This window comes from Acanthopagrus latus, chromosome 3 (assembly GCF_904848185.1).
Source record: "Acanthopagrus latus isolate v.2019 chromosome 3, fAcaLat1.1, whole genome shotgun sequence".
Taxonomy (NCBI): Eukaryota; Metazoa; Chordata; class Actinopteri; order Spariformes; family Sparidae; genus Acanthopagrus; species Acanthopagrus latus.
This window is the reverse complement of record NC_051041.1, coordinates 3,605,485-3,630,148: the sequence shown is the minus strand read 5'-3', so window position 1 is coordinate 3,630,148 and position 24,664 is coordinate 3,605,485. Positions and strand designations below refer to the sequence as shown.

At 40.6% G+C, this 24,664-nt stretch overlaps 2 protein-coding genes across 12 annotated transcripts; both read left to right on the top strand.

Moving 5' to 3' along the window:
- The first annotated feature begins 428 nt into the window (after positions 1–428).
- Positions 429–9,004, top strand: flot1a (flotillin 1a). The gene is made up of 13 exons (XM_037094131.1): positions 429–630; positions 1,139–1,202; positions 1,484–1,559; positions 2,265–2,355; positions 2,745–2,888; positions 3,070–3,189; positions 3,563–3,658; positions 4,045–4,197; positions 4,333–4,514; positions 5,056–5,101; positions 5,271–5,408; positions 5,650–5,814; positions 6,057–9,004. The coding sequence occupies exons 2-13, from the start codon at positions 1,160–1,162 to the stop codon at positions 6,075–6,077; spliced, it is 1,275 nt and encodes a 424-aa protein (XP_036950026.1). The 5' UTR covers positions 429–630; positions 1,139–1,159; the 3' UTR covers positions 6,078–9,004.
- Positions 9,005–10,389: 1,385 nt separating this feature from the next.
- znf384a (zinc finger protein 384 a) lies at positions 10,390–24,141 on the top strand. 11 transcript variants are annotated; one of them, XM_037092710.1, is made up of 13 exons: positions 10,394–10,543; positions 10,746–10,889; positions 11,707–11,760; positions 12,552–12,619; positions 13,419–13,746; positions 14,559–14,681; positions 15,246–15,409; positions 15,543–15,619; positions 15,950–16,174; positions 18,778–18,945; positions 20,007–20,085; positions 20,411–20,569; positions 20,767–24,141. In XM_037092710.1, the coding sequence occupies exons 3-13, from the start codon at positions 11,712–11,714 to the stop codon at positions 21,160–21,162; spliced, it is 1,836 nt and encodes a 611-aa protein (XP_036948605.1). In that variant the 5' UTR covers positions 10,394–10,543; positions 10,746–10,889; positions 11,707–11,711; the 3' UTR covers positions 21,163–24,141. The 11 variants fall into 11 exon arrangements, with proteins under 11 accessions (XP_036948608.1, XP_036948613.1, XP_036948606.1 ...); XM_037092712.1 differs by lacking the exon at positions 10,394–10,543 and having other exon boundaries at positions 10,562–10,889; positions 20,767–21,141; positions 22,712–24,141; XM_037092711.1 differs by lacking the exon at positions 10,746–10,889 and having other exon boundaries at positions 10,392–10,543.
- Positions 24,142–24,664: the final 523 nt, after the last annotated feature.

Below are 24,664 nucleotides of genomic sequence, written 5' to 3'. Positions count from 1 at the left end.
ATTAAGGTTTTACATTTTCAATTTGTCCCGTTTTCCCAAATACGGGACAAATTATGTGTTGGGAAAGATTTTTATTTACTCGGGACAGCTGATGAAAAAAGAGATCAGCTCTTGGAAAAACAGGACGGTGGCAACTCTAATTTAAACTGAGGCAAATTCATGACAGTTCCCCTTTTTTGCCACAAGATGGCGGACTTACACCGTGTTGATATAGGGCACGCTCACCCCAGACCTCTAGAAGATCTCGCGAGATTGATCATATTAACTAAAACCATTATCGTTCTTGAACCCTAACCACTTTTTTGAGCTTAAACCGAACCATATTTTAATCACAAACATGTCACAGCATAAAACATAAATAATTCGCTCAACATGCATAATGGAGAGACAGTGCGTGTAAATCTCGCGAGAGTGCCACAAATATCCAAGGTCCCCATCATCATCCAGTGATGACCACAGACACAGCTGAGCTGCAGTCCGTGTTGTATTTACTGGCCACATCAGCTGCTATCTAACGGGAAAAACCACCACCTGGGATACAATTACAGTATTTTTAACGAAGACAGGCGGCTGCTTATTCCACCATTTTCAACCAAATCTACCTAAACCACGTCGTTTACATCCTGAGCAGTAAGTGTGACTGCATTACACATTTATCCACACAAATCCTCGATTGTAAACATACGTGTGTGTCAAATTTGCTGAGTTAAAGGATGGACAGCTAGCTGCTAGCTATTTGCACAAGGTAACGTTATACACAAGCGTTATTCTTCCCTAAAAAGTCGATATTATGTGTTGGTTTTCTGTTACTCGCACGGTTTTCCTTACAAATTCAGCTGCGCAATATCTGTAAATTAGATTTTAGCCCTGCTTGTCTGGACCCATCGCGACCCCTCCCTCTGCTAACAACGGGACAGCATAAACTGTTATTTATATCATGGAGGATTTATATCGTTAAATAGGATTATTATGTAAATGTATAACGTTAAGGTAGAAGTGATTCCCAGCGACCTGTCCCACAGTGATGCCACTGCGTTTCTCCAAACAGTTCCTATGTTATTAAATGGGGTGTAGAAATGTGCTGACTTTATCTGTGGCTGCCTTTATTGATCATTCTACTGTTGTCTTTGGTTTCCAGTCTGAAGGAGGATCAGCAAACATGTTCTACACCTGTGGTCCTAACGAGGCTATGGTGGTGTCAGGTGAGGTTGTGGCCTGTTTTTGAAATGTACAGCACCTCAATCAAGAGTAGGCCTCTGTAACTGTTTTTAATGATACAAATACAAATAGATCTATCTAAAATATTTGTTATTTATACAAGATTTTTAACTTTAATCCCAGAGTTGAATTGTAAAGGGGCATTCAGGAAACTTGTTCTGAAATGTGCATTATATCAATAAACACTTTGACATTGATTTTGTTCTAACATTACTTGTGTCTACACTCTGATCTTTGGCTCTGCTTGCTCTCTTCTCTCCTCCAGGTTTCTGTCGTTCTCCTCCACTCATGATAGCTGGAGGCAGAGTGTTCGTCTTCCCCTGCATTCAGCAGATACAGAGGTAAGATTGATAAGATTAGTCTTAAAATACATATAATGCTGCTTAACCTGAAGACAGTTATGACATTCAATAATTACATTTTCTTTGTGATCCTTTATGAAGGCAAAGATGCCAAGTCTGAAAACTTCTGTTGAGAAAAAAGATGTTTATCTATTAATACATTTTCATTTTTTAAGTAATATTTGTTTTTAAAATGGTCTAATTATCTTGTTGTATATCCGGCCTGGTGGTTGTCATCTGTGTGCGTTCAACTCAAAGACTACATTTACAACTTTTGATTACATTTTAAAAGGAAAAAGGCATCATATTTTCTCTGTATTTTGTGTTTTGTAACTGTAATGTATGATTTTGATGAAAACTAACACCACTGGAAATCATAGCTCATCCTCTGAGGGGTGTAGCCGTGTGTGTTTGTGTAATAATGTAATTCATGCTGCACACAAAAAATTGCTTTCCTCATAAGTCCAGTTTTATTTCTATCTCTCTGTTACATGCTGCTCCTCCTACGTTCAGTTCAGTCCATCATTGGGCACCAGGCCGGTTTTGCTGGCCTCCATCCTGTACCTGTAATAGCCTCCACTCAGTGCTTGCAACTCAATATTCATGCAAACAGGAAATGACCACACTTTAATGCATACCATCAGAGCAGCGGGTAATCAATCAGAAGTCACTTTCCTTGATTTGTCTTACCCTGCCTCTCTACAGGATTTCCCTAAACACTCTGACTCTGAATGTGAAGAGCGACAAGGTCTACACCCGTCACGGTGTGCCCATCTCTGTAACCGGGATTGCGCAGGTCAGTGTGCAGCGAGCATCCATCACCAACTAAACACTGCCAGACTAGATGGAGCTGGAAGGCTGTGTGTCTGCTTTTGGCCCATCATGCCTCCTACACATTGACTGCTAGGGATTTTTGTATTCACACATCCCATCTGTCTCGCTGCAGTAGTTTGGCAGGTGACAGTCCAGCAGATGGCAGTAATGCAACACTTCAAGGCCGAGTTATCTGTGACAGTCTAAAAATAGTCTGGAGGTGCAGACAGCATGTTTCTCACAGGAAATCATTCACTGGAATCATATCTGTCAATACAGTCACGTTAATACACTGAATGCCTTTTTTATTGAGCTACTTAAAAGTCTTTATGGACCCATTGATCATGTCAGTGTTTGTCTGTGGTCCTACAGATGAAGATCCAGGGTCAGAATAAACAGATGCTGGCTGCAGCCTGCCAGATGTTCATGGGAAAGTCAGAGCCCGAAATCGCTCAGATCGCCCTGGAGACGCTGGAGGGACACCAGCGGGCAATCATCGCCCACCTCACTGTGGAGGTAACGATCTGATGGCTGTTCAGTTCTGTGTTCAGTTCAGTTTATGTCACATTGCTTCTCTGACTTTGAAGGCACACAAAGACACCTGATGCTTAAAACTTATGTCACTTGTATAGTCATGATGCTGTCGTGTGTATGCCACTCTACTTTCCACATGACAGTAAACATCTTCCTTCTACAGGAGATCTACAAGGACCGAAAGAAGTTCTCCGAGCAGGTTTTTAAGGTGGCTTCCTCTGACCTGGTCAACATGGGCATCAGTGTGGTCAGCTACACGCTCAAAGATGTTCACGACGACCAGGTAACCACATATCTATGAACTACAGAAGGCAATTTCTGAAGTAATTGTGGTCTGAATGCTGGATGTTGAAAAGCTGATGCTAAACTTTTAAATCTGAATAATACCAATAACATATAAAAGATGTGGAACCATGAATAGTCGGAAAAGTGGGAAAGGGATGAAAGATGCTCAATATACTATGATCTAGGAGATAAAGTGCATGAAGGCCTCCGAGGTGCACGTTGCTTTTTCTTGTATTTTCAGTTTTTTATTTTAATGTTGACAATAGAAAAGGCTGCTATGACACAAAAAAACAGCCCTATTCTGCATCTTGGATTAAATCTCTTGAGCACAGGATGCACGTCTACATTTTCTATTTCTTTCTGGTATGCAGGATTATCTGCATTCACTGGGGAAAGCTCGAACGGCCCAGGTTCAGAAAGACGCTCGTATTGGAGAGGCCAAGAACAAGCGAGATGCTGTGATCAGGGTGAGATATGTCAAGTTTTCTCCGTCCTCTAGGATACAGCTATTCATATGAAGTACTTCAGTTCAGCATGAACACCCCATTTGAACCAGGCAGCAGGAGGTAATACTGGAATCATATTGTTTATTTAGAGAAGTGTAAAGACTGATATTGACAGCAGAATGTGATAGAAGCTGTCTTGACACTAATAATTCTTTTAGAAGTCTGTTTTCAGCAGGTTATTTAGAGTTTAGTCACTTGCTGTCTCTTTTCCTTCGTCTGTTTTGTTCTGTGTAAACGCTTTTCTCTATTTTTGCTGTATTCATCTGATATTCAAGAGTTACCCCCACTGATTCCCATTTCCTCGCTCACTTCTGTGTTCCTTTCACTCTCTCGCTCTGTGTCTGCAGGAGGCTCATGCGATGCAGGAGAAAGTGTCGGCTCAGTACAAAAATGAGATCGACATGGCAAAGGCCCAGAGGGACTATGAGCTGAAGAAGGCAGCTTATGACATCGAGGTCAACACTAAGAAGGCTGAGTCAGAGATGGCCTACCAGCTGCAGGTACACCAGAGGGAATAACAACTGGGTGATGAGATTATTCGACCAGTGAACTGAGTGTCCATATGCATAAGTCACTTGCACGTGTGCACCAGTATGTAAAATATTATATGTGTGTGCTGTATTTTCTATTGCTAGGTAGCAAAGACGAAGCAGCGTATCGAGGAGGAGAAGATGCAGGTGCAGGTGGTTGAGCGGGCGCAGCAGATCATGCTGCAGGAGCAGGAGATCACCCGCAGGGAGATGGAACTGGAGGCCAAGGTGAAGAAACCTGCAGACGCTGAGAGATACCGCCTGGAGAAACTGGCTGAGGCTCAGCGGTGAGTCATAACACTTGGTTGTTTAGTGGCTGTTCTTCCAAAACAACAGGCAGGTGTTGTGAGTAGGCAGGTAGTCTTTCAGTTTCAGTACCAAGAGTCTAAAGGCCTCGATGTTTTTTTTCTCTGTTGATGTGTCGGTAAGAAAGATAATGAATCCCTGCTGCTCTGCAGCTGACCTGACCTGTGTGGAGGGTTGCAGAAAATATTTCAGTCAAGATGAGTTTTCATTCTGTAAGACTGTAATTGTTTGGAGATTTGTTTATGGTGCTGACATTAAAATCAACATTTGCATTTTGCAAATGAAGGCTTGTTAGTGATATACTGCATGTAGCATTAGATTCCATTGGTGGATTATTTTCAACTTGTGTGACTTTAAAGTCGAAAAGTCAAAAATGTTTTTAAAAAAGATCTATTAATCATTTCCAAAATTCACAACTTTGTATCTCGGAAAAATATTTGTTTTAGAAACAATAGTGTTACTGCAGTCAAATCTGCAGCAACCTAACAGCACAGTTCTTTATCATCCTCTCTTTCCTTCCAGTCTTAAGTTGATCATGGAGGCAGAGGCCGAAGCCGAGTCCATCAAGGTGAGTCACAGATCGCTACAGCAGAATCACATCTCAGCCTACTTTAGATTTAAATAGTTTAAATTGGAAATCATGTTAGGGATTTTATGCCTACAAGCTTTCTTGTGAGTATCTCAGATGTAAGTGGCCCTTTGTGGTAAAGTAAGACCGTCCTCGTGTCTCCCTTCAGATTAAAGGTGAGGCCGAGGCGTTTGCAGTGGAGGCCAAGGGTCGTGCTGAGGCAGAGCAGATGACGAAGAAGGCCGAGGCTTTCCAGCAGTACAAGGATGGAGCCATGGTGGACATGTTGCTGGAGCAACTGCCTCTGGTGAGAAACAACAAACTGCACAGTCCATAACAGCTGATGGGGTTTTTGTTAAATAATCTATTTGAAGTATTTCAAATATGCAAATACACACTCTGCAAAGCAAAACTGAATTTCTTATTCAAACCAACTAAATGCGCATTTTTATATACATGTTATTAAAGTACTGTCCATCTCTGCTGCATATAACAGAGTATAGTGTTGATTAAGGTTCTGACATTTCGTAACGTCTGTTTTCCACCAGATGGCTGAAGAGATCAGCAAGCCGCTGTGTGAAGCCAACAAGGTCACCATGGTGTCCAGCGGAGACAGCGAGGTGGGCGCAGCCAAGCTGTCCGGAGAGGTGTTAGAAATCATGACCCGCCTCCCTGCAGCGGTGGAGAAACTGACCGGAGTCTCCATCTCCCAGGTAACACGTTCATATGTGCACTTTCTCCGTACATTATTTTAGTGCCTGTCTCTGTTCTGATACATGTCGTGTCATACTTACGTCATATCTTGATATAACGATTTCTAAAATCGGCACGGTACAAGAGAATATCAACATATCACTCAGCCCTGACAGTTTGTCGACATTTATTAATAGGAATAAATTAAACTGATAAAGTAAAAAGATTTATTTTTCTCTCTCGCTGTCCCTCCACTCTTCAGGTGACCTCTCGTACAGGCTGAACAGAATCAACAGTGTGGTGACCAGGCAGGCAGATCCACTCTCCCACTGTCTGATCAGCTGCCTGGACTCTTTGCATGAGTCTGCTCACACTTACAGCCTCTTTCCTCACATTCCTGTCTTACATCATCTGATTAGCTTTCCCTCGTGGAGCTCTGTCGATGTCTCTGTGTTGTGAAAATGGCGTCCCCTTTCTTTTTGGTACCCAGCTCTAACTGGGCTCAGTTATCGTGGCTACAGTTACAGTTTGTTCTTTTGTTATTTGTTTTCATTTTTACTGGTACTGCCTAAAAATGCTTTGTACATATTTTGTTTTCAGTTTTGGGTTTGTGACTTCATTCATTGACTTGACCAGATTTTTAAATCCAAAAACAAAAGCAACAGAAGTAACCGTAGCCTCGTCGTATCCCATCTTACATCCTTCTCTACTTTTTTCTTTGTACAGTACGTCACAGTTTGTGCGTCTGCGTCCCACTGAAGAGAAAGTCTTTGTCTCCTTTTGTCCGTGTCTCTCCCCGACTGTTTGTGTTGACCTGTACTGTCTCCTCTGTAACTGCCTTGCTGCCAAACCTTAAGTGCGACTTAACATGAACATTTAATACAAACATACATTCAAAACCTTCATTTACTAATGTCACTAACATAAAATAGTTGTAGTCTAAAACCACAGCTAGTGGTTGTGTGGTCACTCAAGGGTCACATTTAAACAGACATGTAATTAAAATACTCAAAGTTGTGGTTTGATATATTTCAGAGAGAATTTTTATGTAATTTACAGAGGGAGTCTTGAGTAATAGCTGTATCACTCTTTAGAAGTGTTACAGATAGTTGAAACCCAACAGCTCACTTTAATCGTGATACCATCTGTAAATCTGTACGGCATTACAATGTAGTATATTTTTTAAATCTGTTATTGTTTTCTATGTGTGGTCTCCACGCTGCGTTTACTGACTTCCTGTCCTTTTTATCACTGTTATCAATTTGAGGGATATTAAGAAAATGTTTATTGGGGACCTTTTACTTGAGGAATACAGGCATAATACAGTTCCAATCATTAGAAACCTGTGCAGGAGCCAAACATCACACTTTTCTGTCTGACTTTAAACTTCTGGCTCAGGTTCCTTCATGTTTTCCACCCTGCAGCCCAGTAATTCATACATACTCGATGTATACCTTAAGTAAAGTGGTCCCGTCTGTGTGATAATGGCCTGTTATGTAGCAGCTCTCATGAAGGCAGAGCTTGTGGAAGTGAAGATGAATATTGTATAAAGTATAACTTTAGCCTTCTATTGTAGCATTGGGAATACCACAGTTTAATTATGAGATAATTGTACTGAAATGCTGAACTTTATATCATTATTATTGTTTTGTTTTTAATGAAAGCCTCATGTGAGGAGATGTGAATGAGATGCTACACAATCAGTCAGATAAGTTATGTCAGTTTGTACTTCAGGGAAACGGAACCAAACATTGTAAGGAAACCATGTGTGATGTATATAATTGATTTTCTCATCTTCGATGCATTTGTCACCCAAAATTACAATAATCTGAAGCATCAGCTCCTAAAAACTAATCAGACTTGCCTTACAGCTTAACCCCGTCACACTGTCCCCCTCTACCTCACCGTGACCTCTGGCCGGGTATTCAGAACATGAATATTATGTCGACACTTTATCTATTCTGCACCTGCGTACATTTCACAAATCAAAATCTATTTAAGAAGATTAAGAGTCTTACAATCACCACACTACAGCGAACACCTCATTTAACCAAGAATACTCACTATTTGTCTGTCTGTCTGTCTGTGATTGTGTTCTTTGCACTGCTGATTACGGTAAAGCCCAATGTCTTGAAAAATGGCTTTCTGGAGGTACTTTTATCTATTTAAAAAATGAGTAATACTGCGGTTATGGATGCATAAACACCTGTCACACTTGTGTAATTTAATCCTGCAAATGCATTATGTTTTTAGTCAGGACACTGTATGCTACTTTACTGTGGAATTACCAAAGTAGAAGGAGATGAGTTATAGAAAAGGAAGTGTGATGTTTGTTCTTCTGTTATGGAGTGTGTTAAGTATGATGATGATGGATATAGATGTATTTATACAGTATATATTTGATACGCTAGCACTGTTTGCTCCACAAGTCACCATTAACAACTCTACTTACTCTTACTAACCGTGTTTCATGATAGTATATTTAAGCTATAGTCAGTTTAGTAGAGTTTTAAAGCAACATCATGTAGAAATTTTCCTTTTGTGTACAACTGGCACCCTCCATAGTTTCTGAGGGCAAAGTCCCAGATCTGTCACAGTTTGTCAGATGTCATGTGGGTGCAAAATACAAATAAAAGTCATTATGTCATAACATTGTTATATACTATAAATCTTGCATCTTGAAGTAAACATGTATTTAACGCTGTGATCTCATTGTCCCACTGAAGTTACAACAAGTGATAGAGACACTGTTCACCCTCTTGCACAGACGCTGATTTGAATCTCTTATTTTAAGGTTAAAAAGTTACATGATGTTGCTTTAAGTGTTATTTCATGTCCTGCTGTAGTTTGCGGCTGATGCTCTTCAAAAATCGACTTTTCACTTGGAAAATGCTATTTTAGAATATTGTACACAATAAACTAGCAAAAGGGAAACTGTTCATGTCCTCTGCTGTTTCTGAAAACAGAATATATTCTGTATCTACTGCTGTGTTACTGTCTCCCTTTGCTAATGTGTTATATACACATCTGTACACATCTGATTTGTGCATGTTTTTTCACTCTGTAAAATTGTCCCTTTTTTTATTTTGTACTTTTATCATGTTGTGTTGCTTGTGAATTGTAACTGCATACTGTTTTTGTAAGGGGTCCCATGAGGAACAGCTCTGTCACATGCATGGTGGGGCCCCAATAAAGTTGTTTTCCTAAATATTTTTGAGGTTTTCCTTTTATTGATCTGTCAAACAATGTATTTACATCCCTGGGAGCTGCAGGTTTCTGCGGTTTGCACAGAGCAGGTCATTGCTGCGGCAGTGCCTTGCCCAAGAGTCACTCAGGATGCAGTTGTGCATCTTTAATTTATTTATTTATCCAGGGATTCAAACCAGCAAGTCTGTTACCACGGCGACGTTTCATCCCCCTGATGCTAAAGTCATTATATTTCTGTGAAAGTATCTGATATGAGCAAAGCAAAAATAACAGTGATTGAATATTTTAGATAGCCTGCAAAAGCACTGCAGCAATTATGACGTTTTTGAAGTGGAAGTTGAGATCAATTTAAAATACAGAAACACATAATTATTAACTGTTATACTTCAGATCAAAGCTGAAGCGTCCGAGATTTACACAGAACCTGACAGTGATGTTCTGAACCGCGCACACTGACGGGACAATTAATACACCGGAAGGCGCTGAATGGAGGCTGGTAGCTCCGTCAAGTTAGCCAGAGATAGCTAATCTAGTACAGGAAGTGATATGGTCTAGTATTTCAAATTAAAACATCGACAAAATTCAAAACTCGAGTAAAACCAATTTATGGAAAATGGAGAGCGGTATTGACAGCCAACTAGAGAGTCAATAAAATCTTTTATTAAACTTTTTGAAGAAAAGGAGAACTGCGAATTGTTTTATTTTACTAAATTGTATTACTCCATTATTAACATTGTTAAAATTTAAATTCTGAGTTTTGATTTTGTCTCCAAAGCAACATAGGGCCCCTATAAAACATTGGAAAATGCTAATGGACAAGCATTATCGTAAGAATGTGAAGGAATTACAATTTTGTAAAAGAACTTGCTGCAATAGCTTTCATGCTAACCAGCTCATAATACAACATTTTTTACTTTACCGGGCGATGGCTCAATTGTATAGCCTATGTTTTCAATACTTAAATTTGTTGTTAATTAGATGGATAAATACAAAAATACAAAAACATAAATTATAGTATATATTGTGACAGATGTCACTCATGTTTTTCAACCACTGTACCTAAACATTAGTATTAGCTTACAATGGAGCCAGTTAATAAGTTACAGCAAGTCCACAATTGGTAATGATCATGTTTCTATCTATTTAGTAACAGCCTGCAATAGCCTTTTTTTTTTATACAAAATTTAATTTCTGATATCCATTTTAATACAGAGAGAGGGGACTTGTCTTCCAGATTAATGGAATACACTCCCTGGAAACAACTGGAGCTACATCAATGAGTTTCCTGTAATTGTGATTTAGTCTAAAATGCATAACGCTGGTAATGAATGCGCGTTTTATTTTGAAATACGTGACCGGAAGGGCAGCCATTTAACCGTCGGACTTGACTCTGCTGAGGTGAGCTGGAGGGAAAAAAAGGAAAAAAAAATCGAAGAAAAAAAAGGCACATCTGAGGGTTTGAGGGGCGGATTTGGACAAAGTTTCCCAACTGTCCCGACCCGAGGAAGCTCCGGGGGGGTTGACTGGGAATCGATTTCACCGGTAATTAACACAGGAGTTATTTGTCGGTTATTAATTATCTGTTATTTTCAGTGTGTCTGAGAGCACTGTCGTCCCAACCACCGGAAGTCTGCATGAAAGCTGCGTCTCCCACAGAGGCAACGGCGTCGACGTTTTTTTTTTCTGTCTTCGTTTTTTTTTTATTCGAGACTTTTTTTTTTCTCTTTTTTTTATTTTCACTCAGCGAGATGAGCAGGGAGTGAGGAATGGAGGCGTAGGCAGCGAGGATGTTTGTGTTTACCCAGCGACGAGCTAGTTCAGCACATGAAAACACGGGCCTCCTTGTAGCTAGAGCAAGCCAGCGAACAAAAGGAGAAAATTAATGGAGGCAAGTTAGCTAGCTTCCCTTGTCTTGTTGCGTTAACCAGCTAACGCTAGCCATGTTTGTTTACAACTCAGATATCTCATTAAGCGCTCGGCAGCAGGGTTAGCTGCAGAGCAACACATACAGGCTGAGCGTTTGTGCAAGGGGCACACTGATATAAACGATTTCTGACAAATTTTGGGTTTTAGCAAGATTTCATCAATCAGCGCTAACGTCAGCCCGCAGCTAGCACTGCCACAGTTTAGGAGCCAGCCTGTGCCCCTCGTCAAAAAATGGCTCTCGGAGCACTGAAACATTGACTTGGTATGACACATGATCGGCCCCTAAGTTGTCCGCTAGCAACACTATGGTGGAAATTAATGAATATGCCTCATAAGATTGACACATTATTTATTTATTAGCTTTTGCAACTAAAGAGGGGAGACGAGGCTCATGAAAAACAAGTAAAACATGCCTCGAGTTGAGCATTGCTGGTGTTTTTGCATGAAATATAACGTTACTCAGACTTTGAGGGTTGATCTTGTTAGTGATCTGACCTTTTTTATGTTGAAGTTTCTTTTTCATGGGCCTCTGTTCCCCCAGCATTTATCAGTCATGCCAAATATCAGTGCAGCTTCACTAACTTGTGATTAAACGCATGCTCTTCCTGGTATGTGAGCGGTATGGCTATGCATGGTATTCACAATCTCCACATGCATTGCAGAAATAAAAAAAAACATTGTAGAATATTACTATTACGGCAAAGTATGTGAGAAATAAAGTGCAAATGCATGCAGGAGTAGAACAATGAAACTATGAACCTTCCTTTCTTGTGCTACAGAAAACATGTTGCCTATGTGTCAGTGGGAGATGATGAGGAAGCAGAAGATGAGAGGTTTGATAATGAAAAGATAGTACCGTAGTCTTTTTTTCTGAACAGTGGGTGTTGTCTTCTGCAAACCATGTGCACTCTTAGGAAGGATGACATTACAACACATACTCTGAGCAATCTCGTTTGGGAGAACCTCGGTGCAATAAATAGTTTTGACATAGTTTTGCTTTCAAAACTAGACTGATTGACATAAAAAGATAGACCAGCCGCTCAAAGGTTGTTTCATTTGGTAATAGCGACACATAACTGTGTAAGGTAGTGTTGAGGAAGTGCATGGTCTGTTTAACAAAACATTATTTAAAGCTCAAAGACTGATAATCATTATTATCATTATTATTATTATTATTATTATTAGTGTTTTTCAGCTCTTGCCTCTTCTGTGCTCTTGTAGATTTGTTTTATGTCCATCCCTCACAGGATTAAACATCTTGACCTGATTCTTTTCCCATCCTCTTCTCTATGAATCTGATCAAAAATTAAAAGAAATGATAATCCTAACAGCAGTTTTGTCTAATGGGATCGCTCAAAACTCTCCAAAAAAAGAGGCTGTTAACCAGCCACACCTAAAAATAGGTAGTTCTCCGCACTGATGCTGAAACTTGACGCGTTCAGTGTGTGAGCTGACGGAGGAGAGGATACGTGGAAAGGAAGCAAACTAAGATGATTGAAACGCAGCCATGCATGGTCTCGTTTCACATGAGAGAAACAGAAGAAGAAGAGCATAGTAAAAAAAAGAGGAGGAGAAAGGAGGAGGAGGACAGGTGTTTTCTAAGTGTGTTGCTTTTTAATTACAGAAATAATGGACGATTCCCATTTCAACTCATCATACTTTTGGTCTCCCGTCCCCACTGTACAAGGACAGGTAGAGACAAACTTATTGTTGGAATTGTCTTGAAATACACATGGTATAGCGGTATATGCTATGTCAAAAGATACCCGCAAAGGGTTATCACTTTGACTGTTGATGGAAATTCTTAAACCATTACGTAACACCAACAGATAATGCTGGCATAGTCTGTGAAGTTTAAACTGACATTGAAGATGTTTGAATGTGAGTTCTTGATATGACGAGCGTTCACGTGATCACTCCTGTCCCTCTCCTGTCTCATCTCTTCAACCTCTCGTTGATCCCTTTTTTCGTTTACTTTTTTGCATCTCACTATGCCTTCGTTCTCTTTTCTCTCCCATTGCCTTCTTTTCCTCCTCATTGCCCCTCTTCATCCTCTCGCCTGTGGTCTTCTTACCATCTTTGACTCTTCATCATGCATTTTATTGCTCCCATCCTCCTCGTCCTCCAACTTGGATCACCTCCCTCTGGTCCTGGGTCAATTTTCTCTTGTTCTCCATCCTTGTAACTTCCATTCTGTCCTCTCTTTTATTCTTCCTGTGCCTTCCTTCCTCATGTCTCACTTGCTGACTTCTTTATCATCATCCCTTTTCTCCCCTCTGTTCACACCCCACCTGTCTTCCTCACCTCTCGGGGCCTCTTTGGGGTATTTCTCCCTTCACCCTCCTCTCTTCACCATCCCGTCCTTACCTTGCAATCCTTGTGAAATCTCCAAATATTTTACCCTCACCCATCCTATGCTCCTTTCCTCCTTTTTACTTCCTTCTTTCCTTCCTCTCACCATCAACCCGCCCCTCTACTCATCCATATCTAGATCGAGAACGCCATGTTCCTGAACAAGACCAAGGAGCAGCTAGGTCAAGAGAAGGCCGGTGCGCCCTCCTTCCCCCACTCTTCTGCGTCTTCCACCGCCTCCCCGCACTACCCCACGGCTGTACTCGCCATCCCCGGCTCAGTGGACGCAGGGGGTGGGCTACGGGTGATCCCCAAGCAGGAAGGAGGTGGGGTTACTATGGGAGGAGGTGGTGTTGGCAACAGTGGCGGTGGACCTTTGAGCGTGGTCGGCGGACACCTGCACCAGTCTCACACATCCCAGAACATCACCGTTGTGCCTGTTCCCTCTACGGGTATCATGACTGCGGGTGAGTGCACTGCTGCTTTGTTTTTCCTGCCTGAGTCATGACATCCCAACTCCATTTGCCATTTCTGTATCGTCTTATTCAAATTTCTTTGTTGGTATCACTTTGAAATGTTAGCATGAGAGTCACGAACACGATAAATATCCAATTAGCTGCTTCGGATATCAATCCGATCAATTTTCCTTGTATTCATAATATTCTTTTGTAAAAAATATCAGTATAAATAGGTTATATGAAGCAGTAAAGTGACAGTTAAATATTAAATTGTTTTGCTGAGTTTTTTAGATATTAGTTAATTAAATATATCTGCCTTATGTCAAAAATAATGGAGCTTGTGGTGCTCAAAGCAACTCAACAGTAATGTCTCTCCCCAGAAGTCATGACCCGGTTACTAAAGATAATCTACAGACCTCGCTGTGAGCCGTTTCATGTAGGAACTATTGTCTCCTTCCTCTGAAATACACCTGCCAACTGTGTCACTGCGCAGAAGAAAACGGGCATCTCCTTGTAGATGAAAGCCAAGCTAACTAAGCTAGCCAGCTGTTCCTTCAAAGAATATTAATCCATAGAATTAGTTTTAAAAACAATAGGTAAAAAAAATTAGCACTGTGAGTACTGTATAGTTCTGTGGCTTTGACAAAGTATTTTTGTGGCTGTGAATGATGGCAGTGTCTGTAGTGAAGGTTATTCCCATATTGCGCATTTTGTTGGTACCTCTGTGTAGGAACAGGAGTCTAGAATGCAGAGAGAATTCATGTAAAATGTTTGTTTTGACCAAATGGCCAGCCAGATCACAGTTTCTCTTTTCCTCTTAGCGGGGTTAGTGATCACCACCCCTCAAGGCACACTGGTCCCCACTGCCTCCACGCAGTCATTTGTAACTGGACCCCACACTGCCACCACCATGATAGTGTCTGCACTGCACCCCTCAAATACAGGTAAACACAGCCACTTGAGTCCTTTGGACATGTAAATGCAAACTACATTTGCTGAATAATGGTAGTGGTTTGTGATTATTATTTTTAGGCATTTATTTGTAAAAAGAATTTAAATTAGATTTTTCAGGAATAAATCAACTAAAACTTGCCCACTGTAAGTACTGCTGGCCAGTAAGAAGCTCTAATGGATCAGGCGGAAGTGATGCAACTTTTCGATGATTATTAGTTTAGTTAGTTTGTAGTAATTAAAACCTTCTTTCTCCGTATTTTAAATTCTTAAAACATTAAATCTCCTGAGGTGTGATCCGACACACGTGAGAATCCTGTTTTCTACCCACCATTTATTTATCTCAGCATTTGTTGTGTTGTTACATCCAAACACATGTGTTTGTCCATACTCATTCCTAAGATGTGGTATGGCTGCTGACCAAGGCAGCTCGTCTCTCTACCTTGTAACTCATGTAGGTGATGTGTCACAATTTCCCATCTCTTATAGATGCCGACTTCACGCAACTCACCTTCCCCTCCCTTTCTTTTGTCTTTTTTCTTTTCTCTTGTTACCAGACAAGAAGGACGACATCACTATCCCTCCTGCAGTTGTCATGCCGACGCCATCTAAGCGAGGCAGGAAGAGCAAACAGGGGATGGGAAGATTAGCTGGAGTGGGTGGGGTCCTTCCTCCAGGTAGCGATGCATTAATTTTGGCGCACCTCGCAGCTGGAGGACAGGTGAGGGTCTCGGTGTTCCTTCTCTTTTGCAGTCTTTTGTGAGAGTTTTGATAAAACTGTTACTGATTTTGATTTTCACAGTATGAATTATCAGTGCCTGTGCCTTTTTCATAACTGACTGCTTTTGTTACAGCACCCCACTGCTGACCCATATGACCTGTCAAATGATGAGGATGATCATACCAACAAAGATGGCCCCAAATCCTACAGGTAGTGGAAAGACTGAGGGCATAACATTTTTGATTTTTATTCAGAGATAAATATAACAAGGCGTGTGTACTGTGTGTTCAGCACGACAGCATCTAAGCTAAGTTACTTCTGACCATAGGAGAGGGAGATAAGACGGGCCTGTGTGGGCACTGTGGTGGTGTCAGCTTACTATTGTAGAGAAATCATAGCAGGTATTCGTGTCTTGACAATGTAGAAAATCAGAAGAGATTCAAATATTCAGAGTCGATATGTTGATAGTTTTGTACAACACTTCTGACTACTTTGTTTACCGTAAAGGTTTTCTTCTCTTTTCCCTCCTCACTTGCCAAGGTGTCGGATGTGTGCAGTGACGTTCTTCAGCAAGTCAGACATGCAGATCCACGCCAAGTCCCACACTGAGGCCAAGCCCCACAAGTGCCCCCACTGCTCCAAGTCGTTTGCCAACTCCAGCTACCTGTCCCAGCACATCCGCATCCACAGCGGGGCCAAGCCCTACACCTGCACCTACTGCCAGAAAACGTTCAGGCAGCTCAGTCACCTACAGCAGCACACACGGTACTGGCCTGAGTGGTTTGTTTGGTCCTGTGAGTGTGTGCGCCTGCTTGTTCATGTGGTTTCTGTTGTTAAACCACATGTGTGGGCCTGTGTGTGGTGACTGGTGAAGGGGGGGAAGGGGTGGCCAGTTTAGGATATGCCACAGTGTTGACAGTGTATAGCTCTTTTTGCAGAGTCTAAAGCCGCGTTTCCACCCAAAATACCCAGAGTCAGCAGTTGTGGTCTGTCGTCTAGAGACCTGCAAGGATTGGGCAAATTAGTCCGCTGATATATACAAACACACACTCAGTTATACAAAAAGGACTAATCAATTATCGATGTCTGTTAATCTGTCGTTTGCTGTCTTCTGTAATTCTCTGTCGATGTGTCGACATAGACCCTACAGCTACACTACACCGCCCTAGACAGTTGCTCAATTGTAGTATTGGTAAAGTGTTTGGCTGTATGGAGATTTATAGACTGATAATGGATTCTTGCATGTTAACACATTGAAGACCATTAAGTGAGCAATATGTACTCCATCAAATACAAGAAGAGGAAAGCACATCAATTACAATACAAGCCCGTTCAGCCGTTCAGTGGTTTTCATTTAAGACTTAACTGCTACAAAACACATTTAAATTATACATTGACATTTGCACTGACTGTCCAGTCCTCCATGTCAGAGTATCCGTTACTAATGTTAACAATGACAGGTAACTGTTGTGGCTGAGACGTTTTAGAGGTTTCAGATGGCTCTTGAAGTATACCCAACTAAATTATGTTTACCATTTCTAATTTAATTGTTTTGGCTTTTTCAGATTATTTTTTAATTTTATTGGCCTTGACTTAAGTATAAACTTCCGGTTAATCATCAGGAAATTTAGTGGTCAGGAACATCCCAAGTGGAAATGCCTTTGAGTTTCTCAAAGCTTCCTATTCCCTGGGGAAAGTTCCTGCAGTGGAAACGCGGCTTAAGCATCACCTTCGAAGGTGCAGCAGTTACTTTTTATTAAATCGTTGGTCTTTGCATGTTACTTTTATGTATTTGTAAGTGAGGATTAACTGGAATTATCAGGACAGGAAGTCAGCATCATCATTACATTTAACAGATGCTTTGGTCAGTCACTGGTGATATTGTGTTTTGTGATGCTACATTTGTGAGTCTCAAAACAACTGTATCAGTGTTTAATAGTTTAGTTTTATTAATTTATATTTACTGATACAGGCTAAGGCTAATTCCTCTGATCAGATTACAGACATAGAACTATGATGTTGGATGAAACAGTGTCAGTCATGAATACAGATGCAGATCTCACTTTTCGTATTGCATAAAAGAATTTCACTTTTGTTAACTCTGATTTTATGAATATGGTAGTGTGCACTACATACTGACAGTTTTCAGAAAATCTGAATTATAATTGTATATATAGCTGTGCTTTAGTTACACATTATTCTTCAATATATTGAATCTCATCGTCAGATTGTTGCCATACACAAACCTAGTAGACGTCACCTTACAGCACCACTTAGCACTAAAATACACCTTTATTTAGCAGGTGGTTGGTTTAAACTTCCTCATCCTGCTCATGATACTATAACACACTGGAACTGAACTGCATGCATGTTGCCTAATCTTAGTTATTCTATTTTCTTTTAATCCATCTCTGCTTTCACACAACTCCTTCTAACATCCCGTCTGTGGTTCAGAGCACTTTCTTACAGCCTTTCACTGTCATTGGAGTCACTTGTGATGTCAAAACACTCCCTTCTCATTTTTAATTTCCTTTCAAGCAGAAAAAAAGCTGTGAACATAGAGTTTCAGCTAAGATCACATGGTAATGTTAGTAAATGACAAAGCTGATGATTAGTTAAAATGTGTCGTCTGGACGGACAGTGTGTTTTTTTAATCACACGCATGTGAGTACTCTTTACATGTGTACAGTAATTTACCCATTAAACCAAAACAGACTCACTGTCGCTTGCATGTTGTACACATCCTCCTGATTACATTTAACAGATAAATTTACTAATCAGACTTTAAGAGTACAGATTACGTTACTCTCTGTGACCGTGTAAGTGATGAAAGCACCTGTCTCCCATTCATACCACCATTACTTTTATGTTTGACCTTATCTTTCACCTTCTTCGACATTTCATTTCCCTTATTGCCATGCACTAGTCTTTCTTTGTAGGATTCAGGCCATTAATTTTAAACAGGACGATGTACTCCACTGGCCTGCCACTCATCCTGAATTTATATTTCCATTTGACTGCAGCAGAGTCAGACATCCATAGACACTCACACTCCACTCAAAGCAGGGCACACCAAATGGAGAGACTGCAAGAGAGAGAGAGAGAGAAAGAGAAAAGCGTGACTGTGCTTGCTGTATGTTTTTGTTCTGTGTTTTCACAACTCAGACACAGCACAAAGAGCACACTGTCAAACTTGATGATCTGTGATCAAAGCAGTTGATCGCAGATCCTGTTTACTTATCGCATGATTTGGTCCTCGGTTCATCGTGAAGTTTGGTCATGCTGTAGCTTAAAAATCTCTCGCTGTTTCTCTCTCTGTTTCTCTCTCTCCATCTCCTCACCCCTCCAATCCCGGCTTCCCGTGTTAGAAACCACACTGAGGCCAAGCCCCACAAGTGTCCCCACTGCTCCAAGTCGTTTGCCAACTCCAGCTACCTGTCCCAGCACATCCGCATCCACACCGGGGCCAAGCCCTACACCTGCTCCTACTGCCAGAAAACATTCAGGCAGCTCAGTCACCTACAGCAGCACACACGGTACTGGGCTGGGCTGGGCTGTGTTTGAATGGCTGGATGTGTTTTTATGTGTGCATGTATGGGAGCTGGTGAGTGGAGAGTTATGGCATTGTGATTGTTTGCATCTTTTACAAGTCTTTTGTGCCATTCATGTTTGGGAGGCAGGCTGTGTTGTCAGAGGGCCTGCTACAATATCTTTTTTTAAATGATTAAATCTGAGTTCCCAAAGACATTAGCTGTTCTCACTCAGATTGGGCCATAACCTTTTCCTGACATTAATTATACTTATGGTAGTTTCCAGCCTTGAAGGAAGGGAAGGTGATATAGATGATTGGCTGCAACCAGTAATCTGACAGCAGTTTAGGCTAGCACTTGCTACTGAATTGATGCTAATAGATCAAGTGCTATTGCAAAATGTCCCTCTTAACACTTGATAAAAACTACATCTTGAAAACTGACAACAGCCAGTGGACAGAGAAGTGCCTGCTTATCTTACTAGTGAATGGAGGAAAAAGCCAAAGTGGTTCATGTGCAATGAAACAGAAATTGACATTTCCACGCTTAGTACTCAAGCTTTGAAACATATGATCCAGGGTCAAGGTTCAGGATGTTCGCCGGCATTTTTTTGTGTGTTTAAAACTCGTAGCTTTACAGGTTACACATTAATGTCCAGCTCCTCTTACACTACACGGCGGATTTAAAAGGGTTGGTGTAAAAGCAGGGTACAGTTTGTTTTCAGTAGAACCAAATAACACAAGAAATGCCCCAACTAAAAGAAATTACCCTTTATGTAAATAAGCACAGAAGGAAAGAAAATATGAGATTAACAGCCTGATCTACTCAGGTCTTAATCTTAATGCCATTCAAATGTACTTGATATATTCAGTGTTATTTATTTGTTAATATGGTAAATGATACACGGCATGTCTGTGGAGGAATGAGCACACTGTATTTTGATTGTCATAACACTTCTGTGTGTACAATAATGATCATCACTCATGTGTTTGTTTCATTTTCAAGTGTAGCAAAAAAGTAATTTATAGAGTGTAATTAATTCATCGTGTGCCTCATTTATTTTTCAGGATTCACACCGGTGACCGACCGTACAAGTGTAACCATCCTGGCTGTGACAAATCTTTCACTCAGTTGTCAAACTTACAGGTAAATAAATTTACAGGATTGATCCTTGTTTGTCACAAGCTGGCGTCATTTCCTGTTGTTAGACCTTGATGCGTCTTCCTGTGTTTTTGGGCAAAAACGTGATGTGAAGCCAAGGAAAATAGTTTGTCTTAGTTAGTAAAATGATTGTGCTTTTTACAGTTTTCACAGTTTATGAAAATGAATATCAAGAAAATAATGGGGAAAAAGATCTTGAAGATGTTTTTGGGTTTTTTACAACATCAGATTTTGAAGCCGTGTGTATTTGGAAGTCAAAACGTAGAGGGTGTTTATCCAAACCATCATCTGCATCACTCTTTCCCTGCAGTCTCACCGTCGGCAACACAACAAAGATAAGCCGTACAAGTGCCACAACTGTAACCGTGGTTACACAGATGCTGCCAGCCTGGAGGTGCACTTGTCCACACACACCGTCAAACATGCCAAGCTGTTCTCCTGTGGCCTCTGTAACAGATCATATACCTCGGTAGGTACCGTCACACATCAGACATTCAACGTACATGTGATTCTCGTCTAAATATGACAAAAATCATACATATGGAGAGAGTTGCAGGCTTGGAGAATGTGTGTCTCATTAATAGATACAGTTTCCTCAATCTGATATACATTATATTTATATTTATGATTAGTTCATGTTTTCTACTTGTCTTTCCCTAACTCAAGGAGACGTATCTAATGAAACACATGAGGAAGCACAACCCCGACCCACTAACAGTGGCAGCAACAGTAGCTGCCCAGCAGGCCCAGGGCCTTACGCCCGGCGGATCAGGCAGAGGCCGAGGACGTGGCCGAGGGAGAGGAGGGGGCAGAGGGGGTCACCTCCAAGCCCAAACCAACCCTAACAACCAGAACCCCGGACCCCCCGGCAGCTACCAGTCGCACCAACAGCCCACAGAAGCTGTGGTTCAATGCCCATTTGACCTGCACCAGTACAAGACAGTGTCAGCCAATGAGATCCAGTACAAACCAGTCACTGTGGCAGATGTGCCAGTGACCCACAAAGACCTCTGCCTCACCGTCTCCACATCAGCCATACAGGTGGAGCATATGAACTCATAAGCTGCGTCTTCCCACTCTGTTTGAGAGAATTACTAATTGTGTCTGCAGTGTAAAAAGGTCCATGTGAACAAGTAATTCAACTGTATTCTGCGTTCTACTCTTCATAAGCAAGAAAAATGGCTGTGGTGGGAGGTTTTACTATCTTTTATAGCCACATGCAAATGATTACATGCTTTACTGACACCTGGCTGAATTTGGAAATGTGGCTGGACACAAGTGCAGGTGTTTTCAAGAGACCCTCAGACAAAGCTTGGTGGAAGGCACCGAACACCTCCCCTCACTTAGCCTTTGATTTGATCCCACAGACACTCAGTAATTGAGCCAAGACAGCCTGATATTAGCGTATAATAGAACTTCAGACTGCACCAAATGGAACTTTCTGTAGAAAAATGTTCTGCCCCAAGGCTTTTATTAGTTTCTGACTGTGGGAAAGTGGGAAATTGATATCTAAGGCAATAAATGATGTGATAAGTTCTCACTTCCACTCACTGAGCCTCCCCTGAAACTGAACAGCCTTCCTTGGAATGCTGCCTTCCACTTTGAAACCTCTGCACTTGTGGAATCAGTTTAGACCCACTTTCCTTTTGCATTGAGTGAAATTATTTTGAAAGGGGTTGATTGAGTCGTTTTCAAAGATAACAGTAAAATTGAATCCACACAATGCCAGTTTTTCCTTTGATTTAATGAAGCTTTAATGCTGAGTACAACAGTGAATTACTTGTTACAACACAGATATTTTACAATGTGCTTCTCGATTCCTGAGCCCACTTGTGCGAATTATCTCTCAGTAGAAATGCTGGTTTAAGACTGATATTCGTAGTTTATTCTTTAGCCAGAAACCACAGGACTACTGAAAACTAATCTGAGATCAGTTTTGGCTTTTATGTCAGTATAATTGAGGATACGATAAAATCTAGACCTTCTCAAAAGCATCTTTAGTCCTATTTAGACTTAGAATAGTTAATATACTGATCCTAAACCAGCAGTCCTTCTCTGAGAATCTTGATAAAAGAGGCTCATTGGTGTTCCTTCTCTTTTGTTTTTGTTGTATTGCATTATTTGCAATAGGCATCAGAGGAGGATGAAGGTGTAAAATATCTGTAAAGTAACATTTACACTATTCTCTGCACATCTATGGTCCAGAGAATGATGTAATGTTTGAACACATTCAGATCACATTAATCTGAACATTGTCCATTATTTAGTTTAAACCAAAACAAGTGAGAAACAAGGAATCAGTGATAAAAGACTGGAGATTTATTATTGCAGCTGAGATGGAAGAGCAGTGGTACTGACCTGAAAAATGAGGAAGGCCTAGGCTAATACATTTAAATTGCTTTTGAACAACACTGCTGAGGTACCGCAGACAGAAGAGTTTGGATCACAAAGACTGAATTGAAAAGACCACAAAAGAAGAGGGGCAGCAGAAAGAAAAAAATGGGGTGTAGTCCAGGATTAGGCTAAAGCCTGGTGCTGAATCTCAACGTGTGCATTTCCCAAACCATGATGTCCTAATTTTCACTCAACCTTACATCAGTTTCTTTTTCAGAACCCAAAGTATTGAACAAAAGAGACGGACCTGTGCACTAAACATGAGGAATCTGCAGCGGAGCGAGATGGAAACATGAGAGCAGAAAGGGTTTGGGGGTGGGAGGGGTCATAAAGAAAGCACTTGATGAAGCTTGTACTTCATGCCTATGTTTGTCATCATTGTACTTTTTTTTTTTAATATATCATGTATGTATTTTTCTACCAACAGAGGAACGTGTGAACAAACTCAGAGAGAAAGCAAAGTGATTGCATGAATGCGAAGGGAACAGAGAGAAAAATCCTTCAAGAGTGATTTTTTTCCCCATTTTTTGTAACTATTCAGATTAAGGCAGTTTGCTTTCCTCCACTGAGTTAAGACAGCCCAACTCCACATTGTCAGGGCAATTGTTGGGGAAATGACTGTGTGATAAAAATGGCTGACAGGTACTGTTATCAATCTTTTTTTAAAGAACTTTTCATACATATTATTACTTCTTTCATTATAACTGTATTGCAAATGTTATCCACATTGTTATCAATCCGAGGCATTATTGTATTGCAGTATGCTGTACATAAAATAGATAGAAAATACTTTTTTCAACTGTAAAAGGGAAGAATGTCCTGTATAAAGCATATATGGAAACTAAAGGAAACTCAAATTAACAAGTACCAAATCATTGGCTGTATCCCAGGTCACCTTTAGTTCTGATGGACCAGAGCATCCATCCCCAGCAAAGTCTGCAAAATAATGATAGACTCCAGGTCTGAGCATTTTGGGGATTGCCCAAAAAATTGGTTAAACTATAGTAAAATAATTTTCTCTTTCTGTAACGTATGACTACACAACATGCGTTGTAGTTTCACCCACCATCGCCCTTTGCACTTGTTGATATTAAGTCTAATTGTGATGTAATCTGAAATGGTTTGGCCAAGTTACCTGAAACTTTACTTTGAAAGCAAGACATTTGTGGCCCACTACAACCAGAAAATCAACTCTCAATATTGATCACTCCTGAGACGTTCTTTATGAACATTTTCTCTATATCTCAACAGTTGAATTAAATTAAATGGGGCTGTGGTGTAGGTGACCGGGGACACTGCTGCCATGTTTTTGTGCACAAGCTACCCAATCAAAATGTTCAAGCAGCCTGTGCAACAGGTTGATTGTCTTCATGTATACTCCTCCTTGTATTTCATTGTGTCCTTTATGAAAAATAACACATTCTCAATATTCTTGTTAATATTATTACTGATGCTCCTGATAATAATACAGTTATTAATGACCCTCTTATGCTACACTCTTGCATATTGTATGCACAGTTACACCTCTTGCTCATCTGAACAGACTGTTTCTTCCCTTACGGAGAATAAAGTTCGAAAACAGTTTATGATGAAAAAGCATAATCGTCTGATTTCTTTATTAAAATCCAGACTGCGTGGTACCGGCAAGGATGTATTTGTTTTTTTTTTTTACCAATTTGAAAAAATCTGAGACCCAAGATAGGTCTGTTCCTGCAAAGGTTTCTTATATTTATAGATAAAGCTCCATAACCAACGTCACAGTGGAGAAAATAGTGTTCATACATTGATTTGTAGTCCAATGATACTGTGTGTTTGCTGTGTGTGTAACAAATTAGTCAGCCTCATGATGTGGAAATTGCAACAGTGGGTCAAGAGTGGTACATTTGTTCAGTGGTAGTAAAAAAAAGTGTGTAAAAGGGAGTTAAGTGAGACAGTGCCCAAGACTCCCACATTGCAGTTACTGTGTGGCCAAATGAAATTGTGCTGTAAAAAAGAAATAAAACTTTATTTTTAATACCTATCAATAGTTTGTCAAGGGAGTGATCGAATACAGCGTGTCTCAGTTTATCAAAAACATTTTTGTTTTAGTATTTTAGAAAAACAGGAAATAAAATCAATTACCTTGAATGTTTGATTTTGTCATTTGATAGCGGTTGATTTAATTTTTATT

Coding starts and splice junctions, on each gene's coding strand:
- znf384a (XM_037092711.1), top strand. CDS start 11,712: ATGTTGCCTATGTGTCAGTGGGAGATGATGAGGAAGCAGAAGATGAGA. Junction 11,761..12,551: donor GAGGAAGCAGAAGATGAGAG/GTTTGATAATGA, acceptor TTTTAATTACAG/AAATAATGGACGATTCCCAT. Junction 14,682..15,245: donor ACTGCACCCCTCAAATACAG/GTAAACACAGCC, acceptor TCTTGTTACCAG/ACAAGAAGGACGACATCACT.
- flot1a (XM_037094131.1), top strand. CDS start 1,160: ATGTTCTACACCTGTGGTCCTAACGAGGCTATGGTGGTGTCAG. Junction 2,356..2,744: donor CTGTAACCGGGATTGCGCAG/GTCAGTGTGCAG, acceptor GTGGTCCTACAG/ATGAAGATCCAGGGTCAGAA. Junction 5,815..6,056: donor CCGGAGTCTCCATCTCCCAG/GTAACACGTTCA, acceptor TCCACTCTTCAG/GTGACCTCTCGTACAGGCTG.